Source organism: Diabrotica virgifera, chromosome 1 (genome assembly GCF_917563875.1).
Source record: "Diabrotica virgifera virgifera chromosome 1, PGI_DIABVI_V3a".
Taxonomy (NCBI): domain Eukaryota; kingdom Metazoa; phylum Arthropoda; class Insecta; order Coleoptera; family Chrysomelidae; genus Diabrotica; species Diabrotica virgifera.
The window spans coordinates 129,343,447-129,370,372 of record NC_065443.1 but is presented as its reverse complement, the minus strand read 5'-3'; the positions used below and the strand labels follow the sequence as shown (position 1 = coordinate 129,370,372).

The 26,926-nt window shown below is 34.1% G+C and overlaps 1 protein-coding gene across 2 annotated transcripts in view; it reads left to right on the top strand.

The window, feature by feature from the left end:
- The window catches only part of LOC114332030 (transient receptor potential-gamma protein), a 673,697-nt gene that overhangs the window by 215,264 nt on the left and 431,507 nt on the right, over positions 1-26,926 (top strand). For both annotated transcript variants that reach the window (XM_050644362.1, XM_050644358.1), the window contains exon 5: positions 25,206-25,348. In XM_050644362.1, the coding sequence (XP_050500319.1) occupies positions 25,206-25,348 (143 nt within the window). The remainder of the gene's footprint in view (positions 1-25,205; positions 25,349-26,926) is intronic.

Genomic DNA, 26,926 nt, shown 5'->3' with positions numbered 1-26,926 from the left:
TGCTGATGTCATTGGTGTCCAAGCATACACTTTTTGCCATTTTCCTGGATTCTGTATACCAAGTAAACTAATAAGTAGACTTAGGCAAATATGCAAATTGCATATTTTGCATATTATGCATAAAAATGCAAAAATTTCCAATTTTGCATAGTTTATATAAGTATGCATAACGTGCATATAATTTGGAATTATGGTTGTAACTATACATATCTCTTATCTCTTTATATTCAGATAACAAATAGCTTGGAAATCTCAATATTTTATTTTGTTTTATAATCTCTAGGTATCCAAATTTTTGGTATCGCAATGTATTAACTAATAAAAGATACCGGCTAATACATTTTGTCACGTTTTGTCCTTGTTACAACAGTTCCAAAATCTGTCAGTTTATACCTCTATGTAGGTAAAAAATATTATTTTGACGATTTAATTTTTGTTGTAAAATAAACAGTGTCTTTGTAATTGTGACTAATTACTGTGCTTTGAAAATGCCGAGAATATACAGTTCAGTACCATTCATAAAATCAAACTATAGTTTTGTTCAGAAAACTATTACCCAATTCGAATCTTCCAAATTATTATCATTGTTAGACAGTATATTTTTAATAAAAGAATTGGAATCATTGTGTCAAAACATTAAAAGTAATACATATTGGGAAGGAAATTTTCCAAAAATTTAAAGCAACCATGGAAATAAACAGTAGTTACCAGGTTCTTTCTGAAGTGATTCAAGTACAAGCTGGAATATTTTCCAAACCACTTAATACTTAATTTAAAACCACCTATTATCTTAAATTTGAAAAAAAAAATTGAAAATTTTGAACAGCATTTGATAAATTGTTGTTACCACAATTCGAAATAATATCATTTATTTGTTGAAATACTTAAATATTTAATTACATAAGCTTGGTTTTTAAAAATCCATAGGTAGGTACATGTTAATTAATAAAGCATGTGAAGATATTGTAAATATTTTTGTAAATAAAACAATATTGCTTTTATTACATGCATATTTTCTAGATAAATATGCATATTTTTCGGTAAAATACTGCATATTTATGCGGATATTTCATACTTTTTTATTTGCGTAAGTCTACTAATAAGAGTGTAACGAGAAAAGTATAACGGGAAAAATACAAATAGAAAATGGAATAAAACAAGGGGGCATCTTTCCCTAGTATCCTTTATTGATAAAATTTTGCAAAAGTTATCAAACACAGGTACCATAAACACCAGAAATATCCAAATAATAGCAGATACCTATGATGACAAAACAGTGAAGCAGAAATATAAGCCTTAGCAGACAAAAGAAACACTCAGGATTTAGAGTAAAGAGAGAGTGAAAATTAAAAATAAAAAGCTCGAAAAAAACTGGTTTAGCAGATATCAGTGGAAAATGGGAACCCAAAGGTGTCCCTATTTACTATGAATTCGAACTGTGCGTATATGTTTTTCTTAATTTATATCACTCAACCATAAAATTAACCGAAATATCCTGTAAGTATTCGAGTAGATTTAAAATTATTCGCATTTTTTATGCTTCGCTTCCAACATATTTATTTTTACAGTTTTTCTTTCTGCGAAAATAAAAGACATAAATAGAATGTTTCCCTTATCCGTTTTTTATTACTTGAATCCCTACAACGATGTCTGGAACAACGTCAAGAGACATTATTGTTATTTATACAGGGTTATTCAAACTCCTGCTAGACTATTAAATTTTACGGCGTAGTTAGAATAACGGACATTGATGTTGTATGGGGCAATAATACACCTAAAAACATTCCACGTAAATATTGAATTGAAAATTTTTATGAGTATTGGTATATTTAGCTCTTTGTTTGTTCCGCAAAGAATGTTTCCATAACGACTTTGTATTGAATGGAATGAAAAATATAAGTGAGGCTACTATAATCAGTAACAAATCATAAGAAATGGGGTATAGAAAGTGTCAGCACATTTTGTTTTAACATGTCGTTTATATAACTAATTCTTCGTTCCTTCCCACCTTTTTTCCACTTTTCATTTTCTGTAATCATGTTTTTTATTTTTTTTTATCTTATATCAATCTCCCAAATTGATATTTATGGGTCTCTTTTTCTTCTTCGTCTTGTTTTTGTGTAGACATGACTTTGTCTATTTATTCAGTGTGACTCTAGTAAGTTGTCGATCCATTGTTTTCGTGGTCTTTCCACTGATCGTCTTCTTATTGGTGAACCGTCTCTCGCCGTCCTTGCTACTCTATTTAATAATATTCGGTTTAGGTGCTCGTCTCATTCTACTGTTCTATTTCTTACCTGGTTATTAATATTCTCCACCTTGCATCTTCGTCGTATACCTGTACTTCTAGCTCTGTCCCATAGCGTCTTACCATCGATTTTTAGAAGGGTTTTCATCTCTGCTGTTTATAACATTCCTTTTGTCTGCTCTTTGCCAGGTCGTGTTTCTGCCGCGTATGTTAATATTGTCTGATAACTGTTTTATATATTCTGCCTTTCATTTCTTTTCCGATATTTTTATTTCTCCATATTGTTTCATTCAGGCAACTGACGGCTCTGTTTGCTCTATTCACTTGATCTTCCACTTCTGTTTCAAGCTTCACATAGCTGGATAATGTAATGCCTAAATATTTAAATGCCATCACTTGTTTTATTCTCCATTGACATGTTTAACTCCTTCTGAGTTTTGGTGGAACGCATTTAGTCTGGGCTGATTATCGGCGAATAGGCCATTTTTCGGAAAAGTTATTTACCAGCAACTTTATTGCTGGAACCGAAGCTTATGATTATATATATTAATAATATAGGTATGCAAAGTCCGCAAATAGTGTGCTACTTTTGTTATTAACCAAGTGGCGCCCCCAAATCGTGTTTTTTCCAATTTTTGCTCCATAACTCCGAACATTTGAACTTTACACAAAAAATACTCTAATTAAAATTCAGCAAAATTAAATTCTGCATAAAGACATGTTTTTCCCGATCTGCTCCGACGAAAATTTTCCTCGGAAAATGCGGGTTTTCCCAACAAAATCTTTAAATTTCAAATAAAAATTTAGATAAGTAATTATTTACCAATAATTAAATAATTTGGTGACTTAAAAGCCTTCTTGGTTTAGATTATAGTTCCAGAAGCTGGTGAAAATTAAACGAATATTTTAGCAACAATTCAATTGTTAATTAATAATTTACGGTCGCAATAATAACCAAAATAATTATGATACAGTACCGTAGCTTAAATTTTGACTCAAAACGACGACCGCCGCGCGACGTCCACTAGTTAATAAATAAAATTATGTATTATAACCCATCCACGGCTCTGTATCAAGTCTACTTTCGCGCTAAAAGTTACAAAAAAATCATTTTTAATCTTTGATTAAAATATAACCATTGAACTAATGTTTGGTATTTTTTGAGAGTAATTAGTTTATACCATAAACTCACTTTTAAGCTTTGAAACAATTAAAACAAATTTTAAACAACGGAGTAATCGTATGTTTACTTTCCTGTTTCATAACTTTTTTGCAAATGGTTGGAAAAATTTTTGAAAGCATTCATTTTCAAGACCTTTGAAATGCGCATATTAAGTATTTTTAAAATTATAATATAATAAACAATTTCTGAGAAATATTAATTTGTTTATAACTATTTTTTTAAACATATAAAGATAATGCAAAAAAATGAAAAATTTATATTTTGTCGACAAAATATTAAATAGGCATCACATGTTTATAATTCTTCTAAGTTTGATCAATGTCTCGTGATTATTTTGGTTGTTATTGCGACTGTAAATTGTTAATTAACAAAAATGAATAACCATTTTCAATTTCGTTGCAAAACGAAAATACAGCCGAACCATATTCCAGTCCAATCAGAGAGTGCTGCAAGCACCTCTACCGGTTTCGAAACTTATTAGTCTCTCATCAGGAGGCACATATGCTGCTCTCCCTGATCCAACCAAAACAAACCCCAGCGTGCAGTCCCGAATTGCAACGAACGAAATGGCATAGATGCCCTAGCGGCAACTGCTAGCAAAAGACTAAGTTTTTTGATTTACATTTACTCTGTGTGGAGTATGAAGGGAACCAGTCTCGTTGGAACTTTACCGCGCTGAGCAGATGTGACGTGAATTGTAAATTGTAGAATTCCCTCATCTTCCTTAGTCTCAGCATCCGTATGGCTTGCAAATTGTAGAAGCCTCGGAGGTGTAACCAGAGAAGGTTCCCATTGTTTTCATTCTGGTGGGATATGTTATATGCCATTAGAGTGAAAACTTAGTCTTTCGTGTGTTAATTAACAATTGAATTGTTGCTAAAATATTCGTTTAATTTTCACCGGCTTCTGCAATTATAATTTATACCAAGAAGGCTTTTATTTCACCAAGTTATTTAATTATTGATAAATAATTACTTGCCCAAAAAACGTATTTGAAAATTCGAGATTTTGTTGGGAAAACCCACATTTTCCGAGGAAAATTTTCGTCGGATCAAATCGGGAAAAACATGTCTCTATGTAGAATTAAATTGGGGTGAATTTTTATTTGAGTATTTTTGGTGTCAAGTTAAAATCTTCGGAGTTATAGACCAATAATTGAAAAAAACACGATTTGGGGGCGCCATTTTGTTAATAAAAAAGGTAGCACACTATCTGCGGACTTTGCATACCTATATTATTAATCTATAGGATCATAATATTCGATTCCAGCAATAAAATTGCTGGTAAATAACCTTTCTCTGTACTTTACTAATTAGACCAGCGTATTATAACTATTTTTTTTTCAAAATTTAAAGATTATGCAAAAAAAACGAAAAATTTATATTTTGTCGATAAAATATTAAATAAGCATCTCATCATTATAATCTTAATAAGTTTGATCAATGTATCATGATTATTTTGGTTATTATTGCGATCGTAAATTGTTAATTAACAATTGAATTGTTCCTAAAGTATTCGTTTAATTTTCACCGGCTTCTGGAATTACAATCTATACCAAGAAAGCTTTTATGTCACTAAGTTATTTAATTATTGATTAGTAATTAGTTACCTAAAACTTTATTTGAAAATTAGAGATTTTGTTGGGAAAACCCGCATTTTCCGATTAAAATTTTCGTCGGAGCAAATCGGGAAAAACAAATCTCTATGCAGAATTTAATTGCGGTGAATTTTTATTTGAGTGTTTTGTTGTAAAGTTAAAATCTTCGGAGTTATAGAGCAATAATTGAAAAAATACGATTTGTCGGCGCCATTTTGTTTATAAAAAAAGTAGCACACTATCTGCGGACTTTACATACCTATATTATTAATATATAGGATCTTATAATTCGATTCCAGCAATAAAATTGATGGCAAATAACTTTTCCATGAATTTTGCTAATTAGCCCAGAGTAATTCTACAATTTGTTTTCAGGGGTCATGTATTCTATTGTATCGTCTGGATATGTCGGTACCATAACATTTGATTTCTCTTGACATTTGTCGTTATGAAATCTTCAACTTATATTCCTAGGAAAAATATAACAGAAGATCACATCTACGTCAACCAAGCCCCAGTAGAAAGAGTGATGAGCTACAGCGACCTCGCTAGTATAATAAATGAAGAATGGGCCAACAACTAGGATATAAGAGAGCTCATCGGAAAAGCTAAATTTACTTTCAACCGGATGAGGGCGTTGAAGAGTCGCAAGCAACCTCGCTCTTGCTTCAGCGACGCGTCTTTTCTATCCTTTATTACGGTGTTGAATCGGGGATTTTAAACGAAGATATGCGCAGAACATTGAAAGCATTTGAGATGTTGATTTATCGGAAAATACTTAAGATTTCGTGAACTGACGAGTCGTAAATGAGAAGGTCCTCTGATCCTCAGAAGAATGAAGAATAACCGAGACCACCATCAAATCTCGAAAGCTACAACATTTCGGACACGTTATGAGAAATGAATCCAGATACACCCTGCTACAAGCCATATTAAACCGTTTATATATCGGTGGATTATTATCTTACAGTTCAGACAAATAAGGAAAAAATATCCTGTTGGTGACACAACCCCCTCCAGGCCGAAACCAAATTTTTTGTGTAGTATGGACAGCTGTAATAATAACCTATATGTTTCCTGCAGCCGATTTTGATGATACAGTGGAACCTCGATAACTCGGATTAATCGGGACCGCGGCCGATCCGAGTTATCAAAAATCCGGGTTAGCCGGAGAATATGGTAAAAATTAATAAAATACGGTATACTTAAAGATAAACTCCCTTAGAATTGAAATAACATGAAATATATATAAATAGGTATGCACAGTACCTACACATCTAAATTACTAAAAACACGCAAACACAAACATAAGCAAACGGAAGCGAACAATATACAAGACTGTAAGCACAATACAGTCACAATCCATGTGATGTTATTTAAGAACAGTGAAAACTAAAGACCAGTGTTTGAAAAAGAATTTTTTAAATAGGTAGTCTTTTAGTCTTTATAAACAATGCTGTTTGAAATATAAATATAAAGGAATACTATGTACAGACAGGTGTCTGTTGTTTCTGCTGGCGCCGTGTGTGCCATGAGTAATTTTTACTATCCTATAGTTCAAATTACACAAATACACATTATCTCTCAAATATTTTATTACATACATACATTTTTATTGCTGAAATGTTTATCTGAAAATTTTTTGCTCAATTAGAAATCCAATGAAATCAATTAATTTGTGGTCATCTGATTGAGTACAACCAATAAAACCAACATTATACTGAAAACAGATCCCATGGGCTGTTTTCACTCAATCATGTAGCTATGGATACCTACATTTCGTTTCATTTCGATTTTGACATTTCAAATATTCAATATTTCAAAATGTCACAATTTGGTTGTAATACTGATGAGAATATTAATGAAATTATCGAATCAAATATACCAAAGAATACTGTTTACAGTAAAAAATTTGTATGTATTTTTTTTCATAACCAGCAAAAAATGTTCTATCCGAATAACCCTCGAACATTGATAAATGCTCAAAAATTTTTTAACAACTTTCTCAAGCTTGTTGCTTACAGGCAACAGACCTCCGCCTACGGCGTCGGTCTGTTTCCAAGCAACAAGCTTTCGAAATCTGTTATAAAATTTTTTCGAACAATTATCAACGTCCTTGGGTTATTACTACTGATAACTAACTATGTATTTTGATAGGAAATAAGCCACAATTAAATTGAAAAATAATTTTATTAACATTTCGACGCCCAAATCGGGTGTCGTCAAAATACAAAATACTGAAAATCAAAATGTTTATCTGATGAAAATCGGTCCGGGTTAGTCGGACTTCCGGGTTATCGGGGGCCGACTTATCGGGGTTCCACTGTATATTATGTACATACATAGTTATAAAAAAATGAAGATCAAAAAACGGTAAAATGCCGCTTTTTTCGTCTATTACCAAAAACTTAGGCATTTTAAACAAATTTGAGAGTAAGAAACTTATAAATCGTATAATAAACTTCAATATGGTATTCTTTGAATATGTCTATCCTTATTGGTTGCTTAGGAAATTGCAAAATAAATCATAAATTTTGAGTTTTTATAAATATTCATAACTTATGTAAAAATTAACTTAGAACCTTCTTATTACACAGAATTCTGAACCTTCTGGTGCTTAAATTATACCCTAAATTTTAAAGCAATTGGTCAAATAGTTTAAAAGTTATTTAATTTGTTTTCCCAAATTAATTTTTTTGCAACACTATAAGTCAGAAAATGATGAAGTTACAGTAATACTTTGGATAGTTTATGAAAGAAGAAGAATTACACTATTAATTTAATTGAAAAAAATGACATAAAATAATTCTAAATATTGCAAAATTATTTTGCAAGAACATGTTAATTAAAAAAGGGGGGGGCTAACTTCGTCCCTAATTGTCGTAGGACAATTGTTTTTCTTTCTAAATGTGTATAAAAATTCAGTCTTTCTAAATATGAAAAAATAATTTATCTACGGGTAACGGTTAAAAAGTTATTCTAATTATTTACAAGTAAGCAAAAAAATCGACATGTTTTTGCAAAATAGTTTTACACTGTTTAAAATTACTTTTTGTGATTATTTTTTTTTAATTAAGTTAATAGTATAAATGTTCTTTTTTCATAAACTGTCCGAAGTGTTACTGTAACCTCATAATTTTCTGACTTAGGTGTTGCAAAACAAATGAATTTGTGGTAATCAAATTAAATAACTTTAACTATTTGATCAATTGCTTTAAAATTTAAAATATAATTTAAGCGCAAGAAGTATCAGCATTTCATGTAATAAGAAGGTTCTAAATTAATTTTTACATAAGTTATGAACATTTATAAAATCTCAAAATTTATGATTTATTTTGCAATTTTCTAAGCAACAGATAAGGATAGACATATTCAGCGAACGCCATATTAAAACTTTTTATATGATTTATGAGTTTCTTATTCTCAAAGTTTAGGATGCTTTACTTTTTAGTAATAGACAAAAAAAGCGAAAATTTACCGTTTTTTGATTTTTATTTGTTTATAACTATGTATATCATCAAAATCGGCTGCAGGAAACATATAGGTTATTAATATAGATGTCCATACTATTCAAACAATTTGGTTTCGGCCTGGAGGGGATTTGTCACGAGAAAAATCTTATTTCTCTGGACTTTTGGTAACAACATATTATTTCAATAGTATCAATATCGACAATATTGATATCGTTTCGAATGGGGTATCACAAACTGAAGGGCAATGTAAATGTAACATTGTAACCTAATGGGTATCGGCTATTGATTAAAAAACCGAACACCTGTTTTTGGAATACCCGCTTTTTTTGACCGGTTATAACCTGCGACCTCCAGGTTAAACCATCCCTACTCTAAATTTGCGTTTCCATTGTTTCAATGCCTTCGCAACAAATATCGTACATAAGGTAGGCGAAATGGAAAATCTTTGACGTAGATCTTTATTGACAATAATATTTGTGATAATCTATTTCCATTTTGAATTATGGTGTTGTTCATATAAATTCCGTAACGCTTTGATTAGTGAGAAGCTAATGTAGGTTCCTAGTATTTCTTTCCAGAGCTTTTTCATAAGAACTGCATCATTAATTTAAGTCAACAAAAATAAGGTGGGTTTCTTTATTTGTGCTTGACTAATTATTAAGTGGAATTCATTGATATAGACGGGTGAGTGTACTCAATGATTAGTTAATGACGGAATGATTAGTTTGCAAATATTCCTTTAGGATTCACAGTCATAAGTTTATCTCCTTTTTTATGAATACATGATTAAGAGTGTGTCTACGTAAGTTGGAATTATATGGGAAAATTATTATTATTAAGTTTACGAAAAATAGGTATTCCTCATAAAAAGCTTTGCATGCTCTAAAATCTAGGATGCCACCTTTTCATTTTAGTAATCTTATACGAGGTTTGTCAAAAAATATGAATTTCGCTCAAGACTAAAGTTTCTTTACATTTCACAATATTGAAATAGTCAAAAATTGCTTGGAATTAAAAACTATGTTTAATGTGCAATTACATCCTTCCAATTGAACAAAAAAATTGCAAGTAAATTTCAAATTACCCATACCAATCATAATATTTGCTTATTACGTTTAATATTACGCTTAATATTTCGTTTTGTGAAAATCTGCATATCTTTTTTTACCGATTTAACAGAAGAACTATCATTAACCCCAGAACCACAAGGTGGCGGCGCCGGTAACACCACTGCATATTTTTTTTGAGATGTGCATGATTCTGACGAACCTGTTTGATGTTCACCCATCTACCTTCAGTATTTCACATCGTAACGTAACTGGTGATACGTATTTTTATGAAAGATCACATTTAGTCGTATTTGCAGCACATTTATAATTTTTGACTCAACCGGTGGATAGAAAAGGCCGCAATATTTGTGTTTACTGTGCAAAAAATATGTGTGCAGAACATCAGATATTTAGTATTCGTAAGTATTGTAAATAGTGTAAAGATAAACCATTCAATTCCTAACTTGGTTTTTAATTATCTTTGCCATCCCAAGTACATGTCCAATATAATTGCTTTTATATTTTGGCTCACTCTGTATATTAGCTTTGCTTAGTGTTATGTAACAATACAATTTCTTATTAGAAATCGAATTATTTAGTAAATTTTTTGTTAAATAAGTTCGACAAATTTTGAAATGTCGTTTATTTTAAATAATGTAGCGGAAGAGAAATCTTGGCCGATCCCCGTATAACAGTAAACACCTCGAGAATGACGTAATCGGATGTGCTAGGCCTCGCCGGAGAATTCTGGAAGGTACGTCACGTAGGCGGAACAAGCCGATAGCTCGAGATGGGAGTCGATTGTTCCAGAATAACAACTGGGTATAAATACGGGCATATTTTGTAAATAAGTTTAGTGTATAAGATAAATTCGTCTGTAACTTATATAAATAAAGTCGTATATAAATTACGAACCGCTAGTTTTATTGTAATTAGAAGTAATTACACTAATCACGCTACAGTTGGTGTCAGGTGTGGGGTAAACTTAGTGCGATATAAATAAGTGAATTACAGAGAGACTTTAAAAGACTTTTGAACTTTATTCGTCGGGAATAACCGGAGTGCGTTAATTGTTCGGTATTCGGAAAGACTTTTAAAAGACATTTTGGAAAGTACGTGTGTGCCGACCAAAGATGTTGCTACGAGAACTTACAGTAAAACAGCTCCGTGAACAGCTAGAGGAACGGGATCTGGACAGCAGTGGGCTCAAGATAGTCCTACAAGCACGACTCGAGGAAGTCCTAACGAAGAACGGAGATGATCCAGAGACGTTCCACTTCCAGTCAGCAGAACAAGCAATCTTATCGAAATTAAAAACTGTTTCTGAAACGATTCATGATACTTCTAAGATAAGCAACGAGAAATTTGAAAGTGTTTCTCAAAAGATCGATGAAACTTCTAGACAGAACAACGAGAAATTTGAAAGTGTTTCTCAAAAGATCGATGAAACTTCTAGAAAAAGCGACGAGAAACTTGAAGAAGTTTGTAAACAGAACAACGAAAAACTTGAAGAAGTTAGTAAAAAAAACAATGAGAAATTCGAAACCATTTCTCAAAAGATCGATGAAACTTGTAGAAAAAACAATGAGAAATTTGAAAGTGTTTCTCAAGTAATAAAAGACGTTTGTAGACAGACCGACGAGAAATTTGAAGAAGTTTCCAGAACATTCGATAAGATACAGAAAAGTGTAGACGACAATAAAGAAATGCTAGAAGAGAAGATCAAACAACTAGAGAGCATGATAACTGATACAAAAGTACAACCATCAGTTAATGCAGTAGCTTTAGATCTTGTAGTGAAGGATGAAACACCGAGAGACGAAACATCGCATCATATGAGATTTAAATTACCACCATTCGATGGGAAGTCCTCTTGGTCCATATACCTTAGACAATTCGAAGCTATTGCGACCGCCAACCATTGGACCGAACAAGAAAAGGCTGTTTCCTTGACTGCTGCTTTGCGAGGTGATGCTGCAGATATATTAAGATCAATTCCTAAGGGTCAAGAAAAATGTTACCAGACCTTGTTCACTCGTCTAGAAAAACGCTATGGAGATGCCCATCTACAACAAATATACAAAGCACAACTGAGAAATAGAAGTCAACGAGCAAGTGAGAATCTGCAAGAATTTGAAGCAGATGTGGCTCGTGTGGTGCGGTTGGCTTATCCGGAGGTGCCAGACAGCGTTTTAGAAGAAATTGCGGTAGATACCTTTGTCAATGGGCTGAAAGATAGTGAACTACAGAAAGCTTTACGACTAGCAAGACCGAAAGTTTTAGATGAAGCACTTGCTATTGCATTGGAACACGAAACGGCTAGTCAAACTTCACGAAGCCATAGAGTAAGAACCATTGAAGAAAGTGACGAACACAACGATGAACGTCTGGAGGAAATGATACGGAGAGTATTGAGTAATCAGATGCCAAAGAGACGCGAGCCTAGATGTTGGAATTGCGGAGACGTAGGCCACATTCGACGTAATTGTAAGAAGATCGTACAGCCGTCGGAAAACTAGAGCGGGTCGACACCAAGGGGCAACTGCCGACCTCGAGAACTAGAGCCCCCATAGTAACTGTCAACCTTACGTCCTCCGGTGGAATCCACAACTTATACATCGAAGGTCGTATCAATAATATATGTAGATCATTTTTGGTGGATACAGGTGCAACGAGAACTATCGCACGTCCAGATGTAGTACGAGACCATAATAAATTATCACCTGCAACAGTAAAGCTTAGAACAGCAACTGGTGAGCTAATTAATACATATGGCGAGGCTAATATGTCAGTATCCATTGGCCAGACCACAGTTGAACATCAAGTATTAATTGCCGAGATCTCCGACGAGTTCATATTGGGGATGGACGTACTACGAAAAGTGGGGGCAATATTGGATGTTCAAAATGGAGTTCTCAGGATCAACGGTGAAGAGTTGCCCTTTCACGACGACAAAGAAGATGTCATCCGCTTACTAACTACATGCGACGTAACCATACCCGGTAATAGTGAGAAAATTCTGATGACCATGCTTGATGGACACTGCCGAGAGGGAAGTTTAAGGATGGTCGAAGATGTAGAAAATGTCGAGTTCCTAACGGCGAAAACTTTGGTAAAAGTTCGAGATGTCATCCCTGTAAGAGTTATGAATTTAAGGGAAACTGCTATTAAGTTAAGTAGAGGAGCTTTGATCGGACAGTGTGTTCCCGTGGCTTCAATTTGCTCTATGAATACCAATGAGAAATCATCAAAGTCAAAGTATCCAAAAGACCTTGTCGAGATGATCATTGAAAGATGCCAAGACCTTGACTATGAACGAACGGAAAAAGTAAGGTCTATGCTGATAGAGTATCAAGATGTTTTTGCTATTGATAAGAAGGATAAGGGCAAAACAAGCATAGTAACGCATAAAATAAATACCGGAGACGCTCAGCCAATCAGACAACGGCCTAGACGACTTCCATTTGCGAAGAGAGATGAGGCCGAAGAGATTATCAAGGATATGGACAAACAAGGAGTAATTGAACCATCGAACAGTCCATGGACATCACCAGTAGTTCTGGTAAAGAAGAAAGATGGTTCAACGCGTTTTTGTATCGACTACCGCCAGCTCAATGCGGTAACAAAAAAAGATAGTTATCCTTTGCCCAGAATAGACGATACATTGGATACTCTCTCCGGTTCTCGTTGGTTTTCCACACTCGATTTAAAAAGTGGATATTGGCAAGTAGACATGGAGCCAGCCGATCGGGGAAAACCGCATTTTCGATAGGATCAGGGCTTTGGCAGTTCACGGCTATGCCGTTTGGTTTATGTAATGCCCCTGCCACATTTGAAAGATTAATGGAGGCCGTTTTAAGAGGTCTAACATGGAAAACATGCCTGGTTTACTTGGATGATGTAATTGTGGTTGGAAGGTCCTTTGATGAACATGCCAAGAATCTAATAGACGTCTTTCAACGATTGAGGGCAGCGAACTTGAAGTTAAGTCCGAAGAAATGTCACATGTTTCGACGAGAAGTTAAGTACTTAGGACATATTGTATCGAGTAATGGTGTAACAGCTGATCCTGAAAAGATTGATGCAATTAAAGATGGGCCAGTACCAAAAGATAAACATGAAATTAGAAGTTTCCTTGGCCTATGTACATATTACCGACGATTTGTCAAAGGATTTGCCAATATCTCCAAGCCCCTAACAAAGTTGACGGAGGAGGGCAAAGAATATACATGGAGTGAAGAGTGCCAAAAAGCTTTCGAACAACTACAAATGGCTCTGATCAGTGCACCGATATTAAGCTACCCGGGACAGGCAGGAAAATTTGTTTTGGATACCGATGCTAGCAACAGTGCTATAGGAGCTGTTCTCTCCCAAATCCAGGACGGACAGGAAAAAGTCATCGCTTATTTCAGCAAAGTCCTGTCGAAACCGGAAAGAAACTATTGCGTTACCAGAAGAGAACTGCTGGGTGTAGTGAAGGCTTGCGAACATTTCCATAAATACTTGTATGGCAGAAAGTTCCTTCTTCGCACCGATCACGCTGCTCTAAAATGGCTCATACAATTCCGTAATCCAGAGGGCCAGATGACAAGATGGTTAGAACGATTACAAGAATATGATTACGAGATAGAACACAGGGCCGGAAGAGTTCACTCAAATGCTGATGCCCTTTCGAGACGACCATGCAGTGCGAATTGTAATCACTGTGCCAAATTAGAGGAACGATTTTGCCCCGTGAGACGAACCACCGTAATTAATGAGCAATGGCAGCCCCAACAGTTACAAGACGCCCAAGAAGATGATCCATGTATAAAAAGAGTATTGGATTGGATGCGGCAAGGTGAGAGACCTAGTTGGCAGAACATTAGTGCATGTAGTCCAGAAGTCAAGGCCTACTGGAGCCAATTGAATTACCTGGTACTAAAAGATGATCTTCTGTACAGAACCTTTGAGAACGATGATGGTACAGAATCTAAGCTTCAGTTAATTGTACCTAAAAGTAAAGTGTCAGAAGTATTGCGTCAGTTGCATGACGGTACATCAGGTGGACACTTTGGTATTACGAAGACTCTGCAAAAGGTTCGAGAACGGTTCTATTGGGTGAACTGTAAAGATGATGTAAGAAGATGGTGCCGAAATGTGAACTGTGTGCATCCGGTAATGGTCCGGTTGGTAAAAAGAGAGCACCCATGAGACAGTACAATGTTGGAAGTCCTATGGAAAGAGTAGCTATCGACATTGCAGGTCCATGTCCAGAAACCGATGCTGGAAATAAATACATCCTGGTAGCCATGGATTATTTTACAAAATGGACTGAGGCCTATGCATTACCAAATCAAGAAGCTGCTACCGTTGCAGAGATACTTGTTAAAGAATTCTTTAGCCGATTTGGTGTTCCCTTGGAGATCCACTCCGACCAAGGGCGAAACTTTGAGTCAGCTCTTTTCCAAAACGTTTGTAAATTGATTGGTGCCAATAAGACCAGAACAACACCCCTGCATCCTCAATCAGATGGGATGGTCGAGAGGATGAACCGAACGATGGGTAAACACTTGTCCAAAGTTGTATCTGAACATCAGCGAGATTGGGACCAACACATTCATTTATTCCTGATGGCCTACCGCTCGGCCGTAAATGAAACTACAGGTCAAACACCAACCTGCCTGATGTTGGGTCGTGAAGTTCGGTTGCCCTGCGACCTAGAGTTTGGCTGCGGACCTTCCGAGGAACATGTTGCAGGCGAAGACTACGTTGACCGCCTGAAATTACGAATGAACAACATTCATGAACTTGCCCGACAACACATCCAGATAGCCAGTGACAGAATGAAAGATCAATATGATTCTCGATGCAAGAATGAAAGCTTCGAAGTAGGTGATCTTGTCTGGCTTTATAATCCGCAACGTCGTCGAGGCTTATGTCCTAAACTGCAAAGACAATGGGAAGGTCCATATGAAGTTAAGAAGAAAATAAATGACGTAATATATAGAATTAAGAAGTTGCCAAACGGTAAACCAAAAGTTATTCACATAAATCGTCTTGCACCATATGCTGGCTCAAATGAAACAGAAGAAGCACGAGTCCTCCAACAGGAGATGAAAGATGTCGCACAGCCAAGTTTTAATCAATTTATGTCAAATTACGCAGCGAGAAAGAGTGCTAGATTCGGCGTGACCACAGAAGTTCAGCAAGATCTGTTTGGTGTTCCAGAAAACGTCTCTCTGGCCCACTGTGTTGCCCAAGACCTCGAGATGACTAAAGGAATATCGTCCGTATTCAATAGAAAGTTCGGCCGCCTGGACGAGTTAAGAAATCAGCAGCCTAAAATTGGAAGAGTACTGCGATTGGAAGATGGTCCTCGATCTTTGCTGTATATGGTGACCAGAAAGTCTTATACGGACACGCCAAGCTACGAGAACATATGGCGTGCTCTAACTAATTTGAAGAAAATCGTGTGTAATTATGACATCAAAAATTTGGCTTTACCAAAAATAGGCCATGCAGTAGAAAATCTGGATTGGAAGATTGTGAGAAGCATGCTTGAAGTGGTCTTCAGAGGAACTGGTGTACAAATCACTGTGTGTTGCATGAACCCGAAGATGTCGTACCCTTCAAAGACAGTAGACTGTTATTTCTTCTTGAAGGGTGTATGCAGAGCTGGAGAGTCGTGTAGATTCCGCCATCCTGGGCCTTCATTTAGAGTTGCTGATCGAGACGCTCAGATCTTAAGAGGGGAGCAGTGTAGCGGAAGAGAAATCTTGGCCGATCCCCGTATAACAGTAAACACCTCGAGAATGACGTAATCGGATGTGCTAGGCCTCGCCGGAGAATTCTGGAAGGTACGTCACGTAGGCGGAACAAGCCGATAGCTCGAGATGGGAGTCGATTGTTCCAGAATAACAACTGGGTATAAATACGGGCATATTTTGTAAATAAGTTTAGTGTATAAGATAAATTCGTCTGTAACTTATATAAATAAAGTCGTATATAAATTACGAACCGCTAGTTTTATTGTAATTAGAAGTAATTACACTAATCACGCTACAATAATATTTTTGGGTCACCGGTGACGCCACCTTTGTGAAAATCGTTCCACTAATTTCACATTGTGGTTCTAGTGTTAAGTCTAGTGGTTCTGGAGATAGAGAGAATGAAATTACGGAACTGATGAAAACGTTAATAACTGATAATAAAAAGAAAGATAAGGAACTAGAGGATATAAAAAAACATGGTAGGTGAGTTGGTAGGAGAAATGAAAAAACTCAAAAAAGAGAAAAGCGAGTACAAAGAAAAGATTAAACAAATAATTCAGGAAAATGAAAATTTAAAAAAGGAAATGATAAGTATGAAACAGAAAATGGATAAATTAGAGCTAACTTTAGAAATCTGTCAAAAAGAAAGAAAGAAAAATAATTTAATGATGAAGGGTTTGCCAATAAGTACGTCTGATATGGAACAGCTTAAGAATGAAATAGGAAACTTTTTGAATAAGGAGCTACGAATAATGGCAGACTTAAATAAGGTACAAAAGATCAACGACAATATGTGCATTATTGAGTTTAGTAAGTTTGAAGACAAACTAAGAGTACTAAAAGCAAAAAGTAATCTTAGAAATTATAGACAACACCGCGTATACATTGAATGCGATTTAACACTTAAAGAGATTGATATGCAGAAAAATCTTAGACATATAACAGCAAAAGAAAAGGCAAATGGCAAAAGAATAAAAATGGGTTATGGTTTTATCGTTATTGAAGACACCAAATGGAGATGGAACCATAGTACGAATAATATAGAAATAGTCGGAGATAATGTAGCAGCAACTGGTTTAAAAAACTACTAGTTATTGCAAATTCGAGGATGGATATGGATACGAACATGGCACAGATTATGGACATGAGAGAATATAACAAAATTGATGCAAGTCTTGACAAAAATATGCAAAAACTAAACCGTAAAAATACAGACAATGACAGAACTATGAATGCAAAAAATGAAAAACAAAATAAGTATTGGAAAATTGGGTTGTGGAATATACAAAGTCTAAATGGTAAAGAAGAGGAACTTATTGATGAGTTTGAAAACACAAGAATGGATTTTTTAGCATTAACTGAAACAAAGAGAAAAGGTAGTGGATGTATTAAAATGAGAAATGAGCACTACATGATTTTTGGAGGTGTTAATGAGTCAGAACGTGCGAGGGCAGAAGTTGCCCTAATGGTTCACAGAAATGAGCATAAAAATATCATTAGATGGAAAAATATTTCGAAAAGACTCCTTAGAATAGATATCAGTAAAAACGAGAAGACAACAATTATTGTTGGGTATGGACCATCGGAAAATGAAGCCAAGGAACTTAAAGATAGCTTCTGGGAACAATTGCAGGACGAAATGGACCAAATAAATCATAAGGTCATAATCGTAGGCGATTTTAATGGGCGAGTAGGGTCAAGCAATGAATATGACTACCCTATAGGACCATATGGAGAAATGGTCAGGAATAATAATGGACAAAGAGTCATCGAGTTTTGCATCATGAATGATATGCAAGTTAGTAACACATTTTTTCAACACAAGGAGATTCATAAATACACACGAGTGATGGATTCGCGGAACGAAAAATCCGTTATTGACCTAGTATTAGTACAGAACAGATATAAAAATGAAATAGCGGACGTTCGTGTTAAAAGAGGCTATGAGATCAGCTCGGATCATTTTCTCGTTGAAACTAAAGTAAAGACAAGGAGAGAACAGACATTTAATATTAAAAATGAAGAAAATCGCTACGAACAACCAAGTATTAAAGTATACAAACTGCAGTCTGAAAATATTAGGAAAGAATACTGTCGTAAATTAAATCAAGGAATACGAAAAACAAATTGGAAAAATGAGGAGGATATAGAAATATTATGGAATATTTTTAAGGAGTTGGTGTATGCAACCGGGAGTAAAGTATGTGGTGTAACGAAAGGAAGATATCTGAAAGGTACAGCTTGGTGGAATAATGACATAAAATTGGAAGTTTCGAAGAAGAAAAAATTGTGGAAAAAGTATATAAGCAATAAAAGTGAAAGTAATTATCAAGAGTATAAGGAATAGAGAATACTGGTTAAAAATAAAATCAAAGAAGCTAAGAATCATCAATGGAAAGAATTTGGAAATAAAATGGAAAGTGATAGTAAGGGTAATGCGAAGTTGCTTTATAGAACTTTAAAAAATCTAAGACAAAAGAAATCAAACGGAGTAACAGGTTTAGAGGACAAAGATGGTAACATATTATTAAAAAATGAAGAGATTACCGAAAGATAGCGAGAACATTTTATGGAGTTATTAATGGGAGACAACAACGAAATAGAGAATGATAGGGAGGAGTACAATTTAAATGAACAACAAGATGATGATGACATAACACACGAAGAATACAGGGAAGCAATTTTAAAATTAAAAATGGCAAGGCTGCAGGACACGATAATACTAAGGCTGAGCTAATTAAATATATGGAAGGAGAAGGATTACAATTACTATGGAAGATCATAAGGAGCTGTTGGCATACTGGATGCATACCTAGAGATTGGACGCTTGCAACTATTCTACCATTGCACAAAAAAGGCGATAAACATAAGTGTTCTAACTATAGAGGAATATCACTGTTGGTAGTTGCTAGTAAAATCTACGAAATAATACTAGAGAAAAAGCTGCGAGAAAATATCGAGGCCACACTGGATGACAGCCAATGCGGCTTTAGGCCAGGACGAGGTACAACCGATCTCATATTCACGGTGAGACAGTTATCAGAAAAAGCCCTAGAGCATAACAGTAAGTTGTTTCTATGTTTTGTGGACTTAGAAAAAGCATTTGATCGGGCGCCACGTAACAAGATCTGGGAAATATTAAACCGTAGAAATGTGAAACCGAAGTTAATCAAAGCAATAAAGAGTATATATAAATGTACACGTAATAATGTAAGAACGAAAAATTGCTCATCTCTAGAATTCTACACAAGGACAGGTGTAAGACAAGGTGGTGTTCTGAGTCCTTGGTTATTCATCACTTTAATGGACGAAATTGCAAAAGAATGCAGGGGTAAGGTAAAAAGAACTAGGGTTGGGGTGTATAAACTTCAACAAGTTTACGTGTCAGAGTTGATATATGCCGATGACCTGGTAATTGTGGCAAAATCAGAAAAAGACTTACAAGTGAATGTGAATGTTTGGAATGAAGCCTTTAAGAAATTTGGGATGAAAATAAATATTGAAAAATCAGAAGCTTTAGTAATATCGAAAACACAAGAAAATATAAATGTTAAGTTGAATAATGAGACCATTACACAAGTTGAGGACTTCAAGTATCTAGGATCAACAATGAATGGGCAAGGAAATATAGAATCAGAAATAAACAGCAGGGTAATGAGTGCAACAAAATTATACTATGATTAATTATTTATATGGGAAATAAGCCACAATTAAAATGAAAAAAATAATTTTATTAACGTTTCGACGCCCAAATCGGGTGCCGTTGTCAAAATACAAAATATTACTAAAATAAACTAAAGTGTTGTTGCTAAGCAAAAAAAATTCTTCTAATAATTTATTTAATCTCACTCATTTATATTGGCAATTCAGACATATATTATACATTTTAAAGTAGAAGACTTTAAAATGATATTGCCAATATTTTATGAGTTGCGTTCCTGGGACGACTTACTGAAAGATAGTTCATTCGATTACATGAAATTAACCCCAACTCAAGAATATCCGTCATAAAAAATTATAGCATGTGATATGTCTTTAAAAAGACAACCAAATGCAACGACAGTAAAATTCTCGCGTTAGAGACTTCATAGTAAATCACAAGGGAAAACCAGGAAAAACCCTGTGATACTATCCCATATATTCATGTAATCGAATGAACTATCTTTCAGTAAGTCGTCCCAGGAACGCAACTCATAAAATATTGGCAACATCATTTTAAAGTCTTCTACTTTAAAATGTATAATATATGTCTGAATTGCCAATATAAATGAGTGAGATTAAATAAATTATTAGAAGAATTTTTTTTGCTTAGCAACAACACTTTAGTTTATTTTAGTAATATTTTGTATTTTGACAACGGCACCCGATTTGGGCGTCGAAACGTTAATAAAATTTTTTTTTTCATTTTAATTGTGGCTTATTTCCCATATAAATAATTAATCATAAAAATGCCACAAGGAAATAGCTTCAGAACAAAATTATACTATGCACTAAATAAAAGTTTTATTAGGAAGAAAGAAGTAAGCCTGAAAACAAAAATGAAAGTATTTCAAACCGTATACGAGCCGGTGCTACTCTACGGTAGTGAAACGTGGACAGTGAACGACAACATCTGTAGTAAAATTCAAGCATGCGAAATACGATATTTACGTGCGGTATCCGGGGTGACCAGACGTGATCGTATAAGAAATGAAGACATACGTGAAAGGTGCGGTGTTGGAAGGACCTTAGACAGACTTGAAACGAAACAGTTATCGTGGTTCGGACATATGGCGAGAATGAGTGAAGGTAGAACTGTAAAGAGGGTATGGAAAGCGGCATCTGACAACAAACGACGAAGAGGCAGGCCAGCAAGAACGTGGAATGCAAATATTGGAAATGCTTGCGAAAAAAGGAATATTGGGTGGAGAGAAGCAGAAAGACTAGCTACCGACCGAAAGGCATGGAGACGTCTCATTTCTCCACTTACCTCGACACCGTAAGGTACAAGAGGACGGCTTAAGAAGAAGAGGGGGTCCTAGTGTTAAATAAAAATTATGTTGGATATCGATAATTTGACAAAAATTTGCAAATTTGGTTTTTAAGTGATTGCATATTAATCTTTTTGAAGATATTCTTCTTTAGCGGCGAATCGATTGAGGGTAAAATTTGATTGATCCGCGTGCATGCGCACACCGACAGTATGGTTATAGTTGTTATACGGGCTCTGATTGGGTGTTGAAATTTTGAAATGATCTGTCAATAATTGTTCAATATGGAGGTTATCGGTAAACAAAAATATTGTATAATATTAGTTTTTATTGATGTCAAATTTATAATTATAGTGACTTTTTAAATAGTTTTGAAAAGCCGCAGGTACGTAATTCTAAATGTTTCAGTTGGAAATACCTAATAGTTTCAATACCTATCTATTTGGAAAATGTAAACAAAGTAATGTAGTTACCTATTAGTAGGTAATGCTTTAATTTACATAATCTGATTACGAACAAACTTTCTATAAATCTTCATCTCATATATCGTTTTCTTACTCTATATTTTGTTGTATTTTATTTCGACAAAAATCAAACTAATAATTTTATTAAATTCATATAAATTTATGGTGTAAACGTTTAGTTTGTGTATATTCCCACATGACGTATACGAGAGTTTGGTGCAGTTTGAAATGGCGTCAACTTTCGTACGGCGCGGTAGACGTGAAGTGGGTTCAAGCCCCAAGCAAGTTATTATTTTTTTATTTTTTTTTATAGATTTTATGATTGTAAGTATATTATTATATAATTTTTGAAGATATTCTTCTTTTTTGAAAGTGGTAGATAAGAAAGTTAGTTTGATTTTTAAATAAAATAAATACAAATAACCTTTTAAGTATATTTACTTCGTTTAAATTACCTATTATATAATAGAAGAATATCTTCTTACGTGCGTACAAAGTACACACACATTCTGTTATTTTATTATTATTATTTTATTAAATGAATTGAGATATTAATTTCAGACAACTTTTTATAACAGTTTTCGATATTGTGAAATATGAAGGTTATTTATTCTTGAGAAAAATTCATATTTTATGACATACCTCGTAGAAGATTGATAAAATTAGATATCTGATGACTGTATCACAGGTTTTATATCATACAGAGCTTATTGTGCTAACAGCATTCTTCAGAATGCTGTCAGTATTCTGCTGACAACGTGCACGTCAGATGGTAGGGTTTTTGACCTTACCATGATCAAATATTCGTAAAATGTAATGTAATTTTTTGTGTGAAAGTCCTTTGTGCTCTTATTTGATGTTTTTAACTTTTCCGACTACAAACCAACAGCACCATTGAACAATTTTTTCCAACACACAGACAAGGTTTTTTTTCTATCATTAAAAACTGCATAAGAAATAGAAGTCATTTTATATCGTACATGGGATCCATCTCTCTTCATAATGGTATTTTGAACTTTTTGACCGTAGCTCTGAAGATGGCTTTATAAGCCGAAAGCGCTCAGATAGGAATTACAATTTTACACACTTCAAACGTACACTTCTCAAACGTATAAAAAAGTGTGTACAAAAACTATTTTAGTCTTTACTATTGTTTTAAAGCCGTTGTACCTAATTCCCTATACATTAATTTAAATTTAAATTTTTAAATTCGGTACAATACTGTATGTATTTATTTATTAAAAAAATACATTTTGAAATTAATCTTTTTAGCTGATTACTTATTTCTTGGTTGACCAAACGTTGAAACTAATTACCTTCTACGTCTATATGTTACCGCAAAAACCCGATTTCAGTTGGACCGCGTTATGTAATAACGGATTAACCGCCAAAAGTCCAAAATCGAGATAATAGTGTCATCTTGCAGTTAGGGTGCAAATCTATGTATAAAAATATGTTTTTTGTAAAAAAATAAAAAAAGCTGTTTTTAAATGCCTGTATTAAGCGACATTTTTTATTTTATTAAAAAAAATCTCACACTAGGATTTGTAATATCGAACTAAACGCCAATAATGGTGCATAATCCATTGCCATAAACAAAAATCCGCATCTTTGTAAGTGTAATAACGAACCAAGCGCCATGAATAGTCGGTTAATTCTTTATTACAAAACATAACATATCTACTAACGTTTAAGATATCGAATTTAAAGACATCCTTTGTCAGGAAACATCAGATTAAGCGCCAAATATGTCTCTTAATCCGGTATTCGGATCTTAACTCATGCATATCTTAAAAAATCATTAACGAATTAAGCGACATTTGATCGAATAACTTTTAAAATATAAATTATTTTTAAAAAATTTTAAATACATGTAAAAGTCTATTTACATTTGCATTAATATATTAAATATGAAACATGTCAGTACTATATTTTAGAAATAGTACCAAAATCTTTAAACCGATTTATCTCAAAACTACATTTTGGCGCTTAATCCGCTATTACATAACGCGGTCCAGTTAAAACCCGAATTTACTAGGAAAAACTAGTTTTAACTATGAGCTTTAGACAATTCTAGTTTTAACTAGTGTGAAAACTAGAACTATCAAATATTTTCAGTTAATTCTAGTTGAATCTAAATATATTTCAGTCAAAACTAGTTTTTACTAAACTTTTTAGTAATTTCTAGATTCAACTGAAACTCGGTAAATAATAATTTGCTACTCTGGTTGTTTGTAAATAATTTCTCTAAAACGTATAATACTGGACAAGATCGTTAACGTAAAAAACGCAAGTCCTTTGACCACTTGTTGTTATTGTCTTGAATCCAGACTGCTAACATTTTCTCGATGTCTTGGTTAGCTCGCTCTACTGAACCATGACTCTGGTTGTGCCTTGGTTTTCTATGAAATAATTTCGCCTTAGGCCAGTATGACATTACCGCATTTATAACTGAATTACCGAACTCTCGGCCATTATCGGAAAGTAAAATGCATGAATGTAAAGAGTCAAGAATATATCTGTTAATTATAAGCAACTCCCCTCGACCCCTCTTCGCTTTACTCTTCTTTCGTTGGCAGATCTCACAAATTGATATATAATTATTGAACATACCAATTGTTATATTTGCGTATTTTTTGGCGGTTTCAGTCTTCAACCTATCCCAACTTCCATGACCATTAGCAACGTGGGCTGCATCAATTATGTCAAATACCTTCAGCAGGTACATAATATTTGATGGGTTAAATTCTAGAAGCCAACTTTTTTATTTCGCCAACTTCAACAATTCTAAATCGTTTTAGTGTTTTCTGGGCAGACAGTTCCGCATATTGTACTTCGGGCATTAATTTATTATACATGCTTTGGTCACAACATTGTAGTGACTTTCTTTCTTCTCGGTCTGTTCCTTTTGTAAGATCTTTTCCAAATAACGTTCTTTCCAAGTTCTTATATCTCTGCTCTTAACCTGATCTTCGACATTATCACTCATGGCGAATAATACACAGTAGTGTAATAATGGTAATATTACCAATAAGAACGATGCTGATAAATCGACAGTTGTACACACTAGTTTGTTACCGTTTGTAACCCTACCCTGAAAACGTCAAATGGTATTTGTCTCTTCTCGCAACGACTTTAACTGGTATTCGCTAGTAATTCCAGTAAAAACTAGTTTAAACTAGTATATACTACTCTAAATGAAATTTGTTCGGGATTTCTAGTTTTAACTGAATTTAACAGTCAAATCTAGTTTTGACTAGTTCAAACTAGAATTTTCTGAAGCGCTTAGTTAAAACTAGTTTTTCCTAGTAAATTCGGGTTTTAACTGAAACCGGGTTTTAACGGTAACATATACATTGATAAAGATTTTCTTCGAAACATTATCTCACAGTCCGAAGCATATGTACACATATTGTATTAAATTAGTTGGTTAAAATTTGTTAAATAGTGATATTTTTCTTTGTTACAGAGCTGGGAAGCCCTTCCTCCAGACACCGCTACCTTTACTCCGGATATCACGCCTTTGATCCTTTCCGCCCATAGGGACAACTACGAAATTATCAAGATCCTTTTGGACAGGGGCGCTACGCTACCCATGCCGCATGACGTTAGGTAATTATTTAACTTTTGCTCTTTATCAGCATTCTACCTTTATTTTTCGGTATGTTTCATCTCTCTGCATTTCATTAATTTAGAAAATTAAAAATTGGATATGTATTTTAACTTTAAAGTTCTTACATTGCGGTAGATTTTGGAAATATTTTATCAAGGCAGATAGTAGGGTAGGTTTTACCAAGTGATAAAAATTGAGTTTAAAAAATGAATGGCTACAAAAATGCGACGAGTGAAAAATAAGCGAAAGCATTAGAATATAAAGATTTTGTTTAGAATTTTGGACACTCTGAGTATATAACGTTAATAGGTATTCCTCCTCCTACAGTGTGTCCACGGATGGGGTGTCCAATAGGAAAAACTTTTTGATTTTCCATTTTAGCGAAAAACGTCATTCTTGATAAAAAATTTTGCTTGTTCTAAAACCCCATAAAACGAAATAAAACTCAAGTTTTTCAAAACCTGCTTAATTTTGTAGACAATTGTACATATGTAAATCCCTATACATTTTTGCACTAAATTTTAAATCGTAACAATAATCTAGTGTTGCTAACCTACAATGTCGCTTAGTAACTGTCAACTCCGATAAATAATTTGCCAATTGTCATTTTGTTTTTCGACAATGTTAAGCATTCAACAAAGAATTTATCTATCATTTTTTAAATCAAAATTTAAAATTTATGTCGAAAAAATGACAATTTGCAAATTATTTATCGGAGTTGGCAGTTACTAAGCCACATTGTAGCTTTGTGACACTAAATTATTGTAACGATTTACAACTTAGTCCAAAAAATTATAGGGATTTACGTAAAATTGGCTACAAAATTAAGCAGGTTTTGAAAAATTTTAATTTTATTTTGTTTTATTGGGTTTGAGAACAAGCAAAAATTTTTATCAAAAATGACATTTTTCGCTAAAATTGAAAATAAAAAAGTTTTTCCTCTTGGGCACTCCATCCGTGGACACACTGTATAAGTTGCATGTCCCAAACAAGCATTTTTCTTGTTTATTTATGTTTACAAGTTGCTGTCGGGTGTTTCATTATTTTCATTTCATTGTTAGGATAAGTTGACTAGTTATACCGCTAAGGCGTAGAATTCAGCGATACATCAACATTTCCAGAGCTGGCAAAGAAGCCACAGTGGTGTTAGCGGCATGGATAGCCAAAATTTAATATTGGAGACGATCTGGCGCATGTTTACGGATTCGGTTCCTGAAATTTGTATTCTCTGTCTAATCTCATTGGAATTTTTGAGCTAACTATTAATTTATCTGCCCATATATACAGGGTCAATTACTGGATTAGTTAAAGTGCTTGACATACTCTCAAACGAATTTCATTCAGAACGGGGTGTCAGACAAGGATGTCTATCTCTAGGAAGACTATCTCCACACTTATTCAATATATATATGGGGAGCATATTATGAGAAGAGTACTTGAAGGATGGGAAAAGGGTATCTGAATTATGGTCATAAAATAAACGACCTACGTTTCGCAGATGACGATTCTTGCAAATAGTCAAGCAGAGCTAATTGTATTATACGATTTGTCCAAAACGAAAGTCAAATATTTGGTCT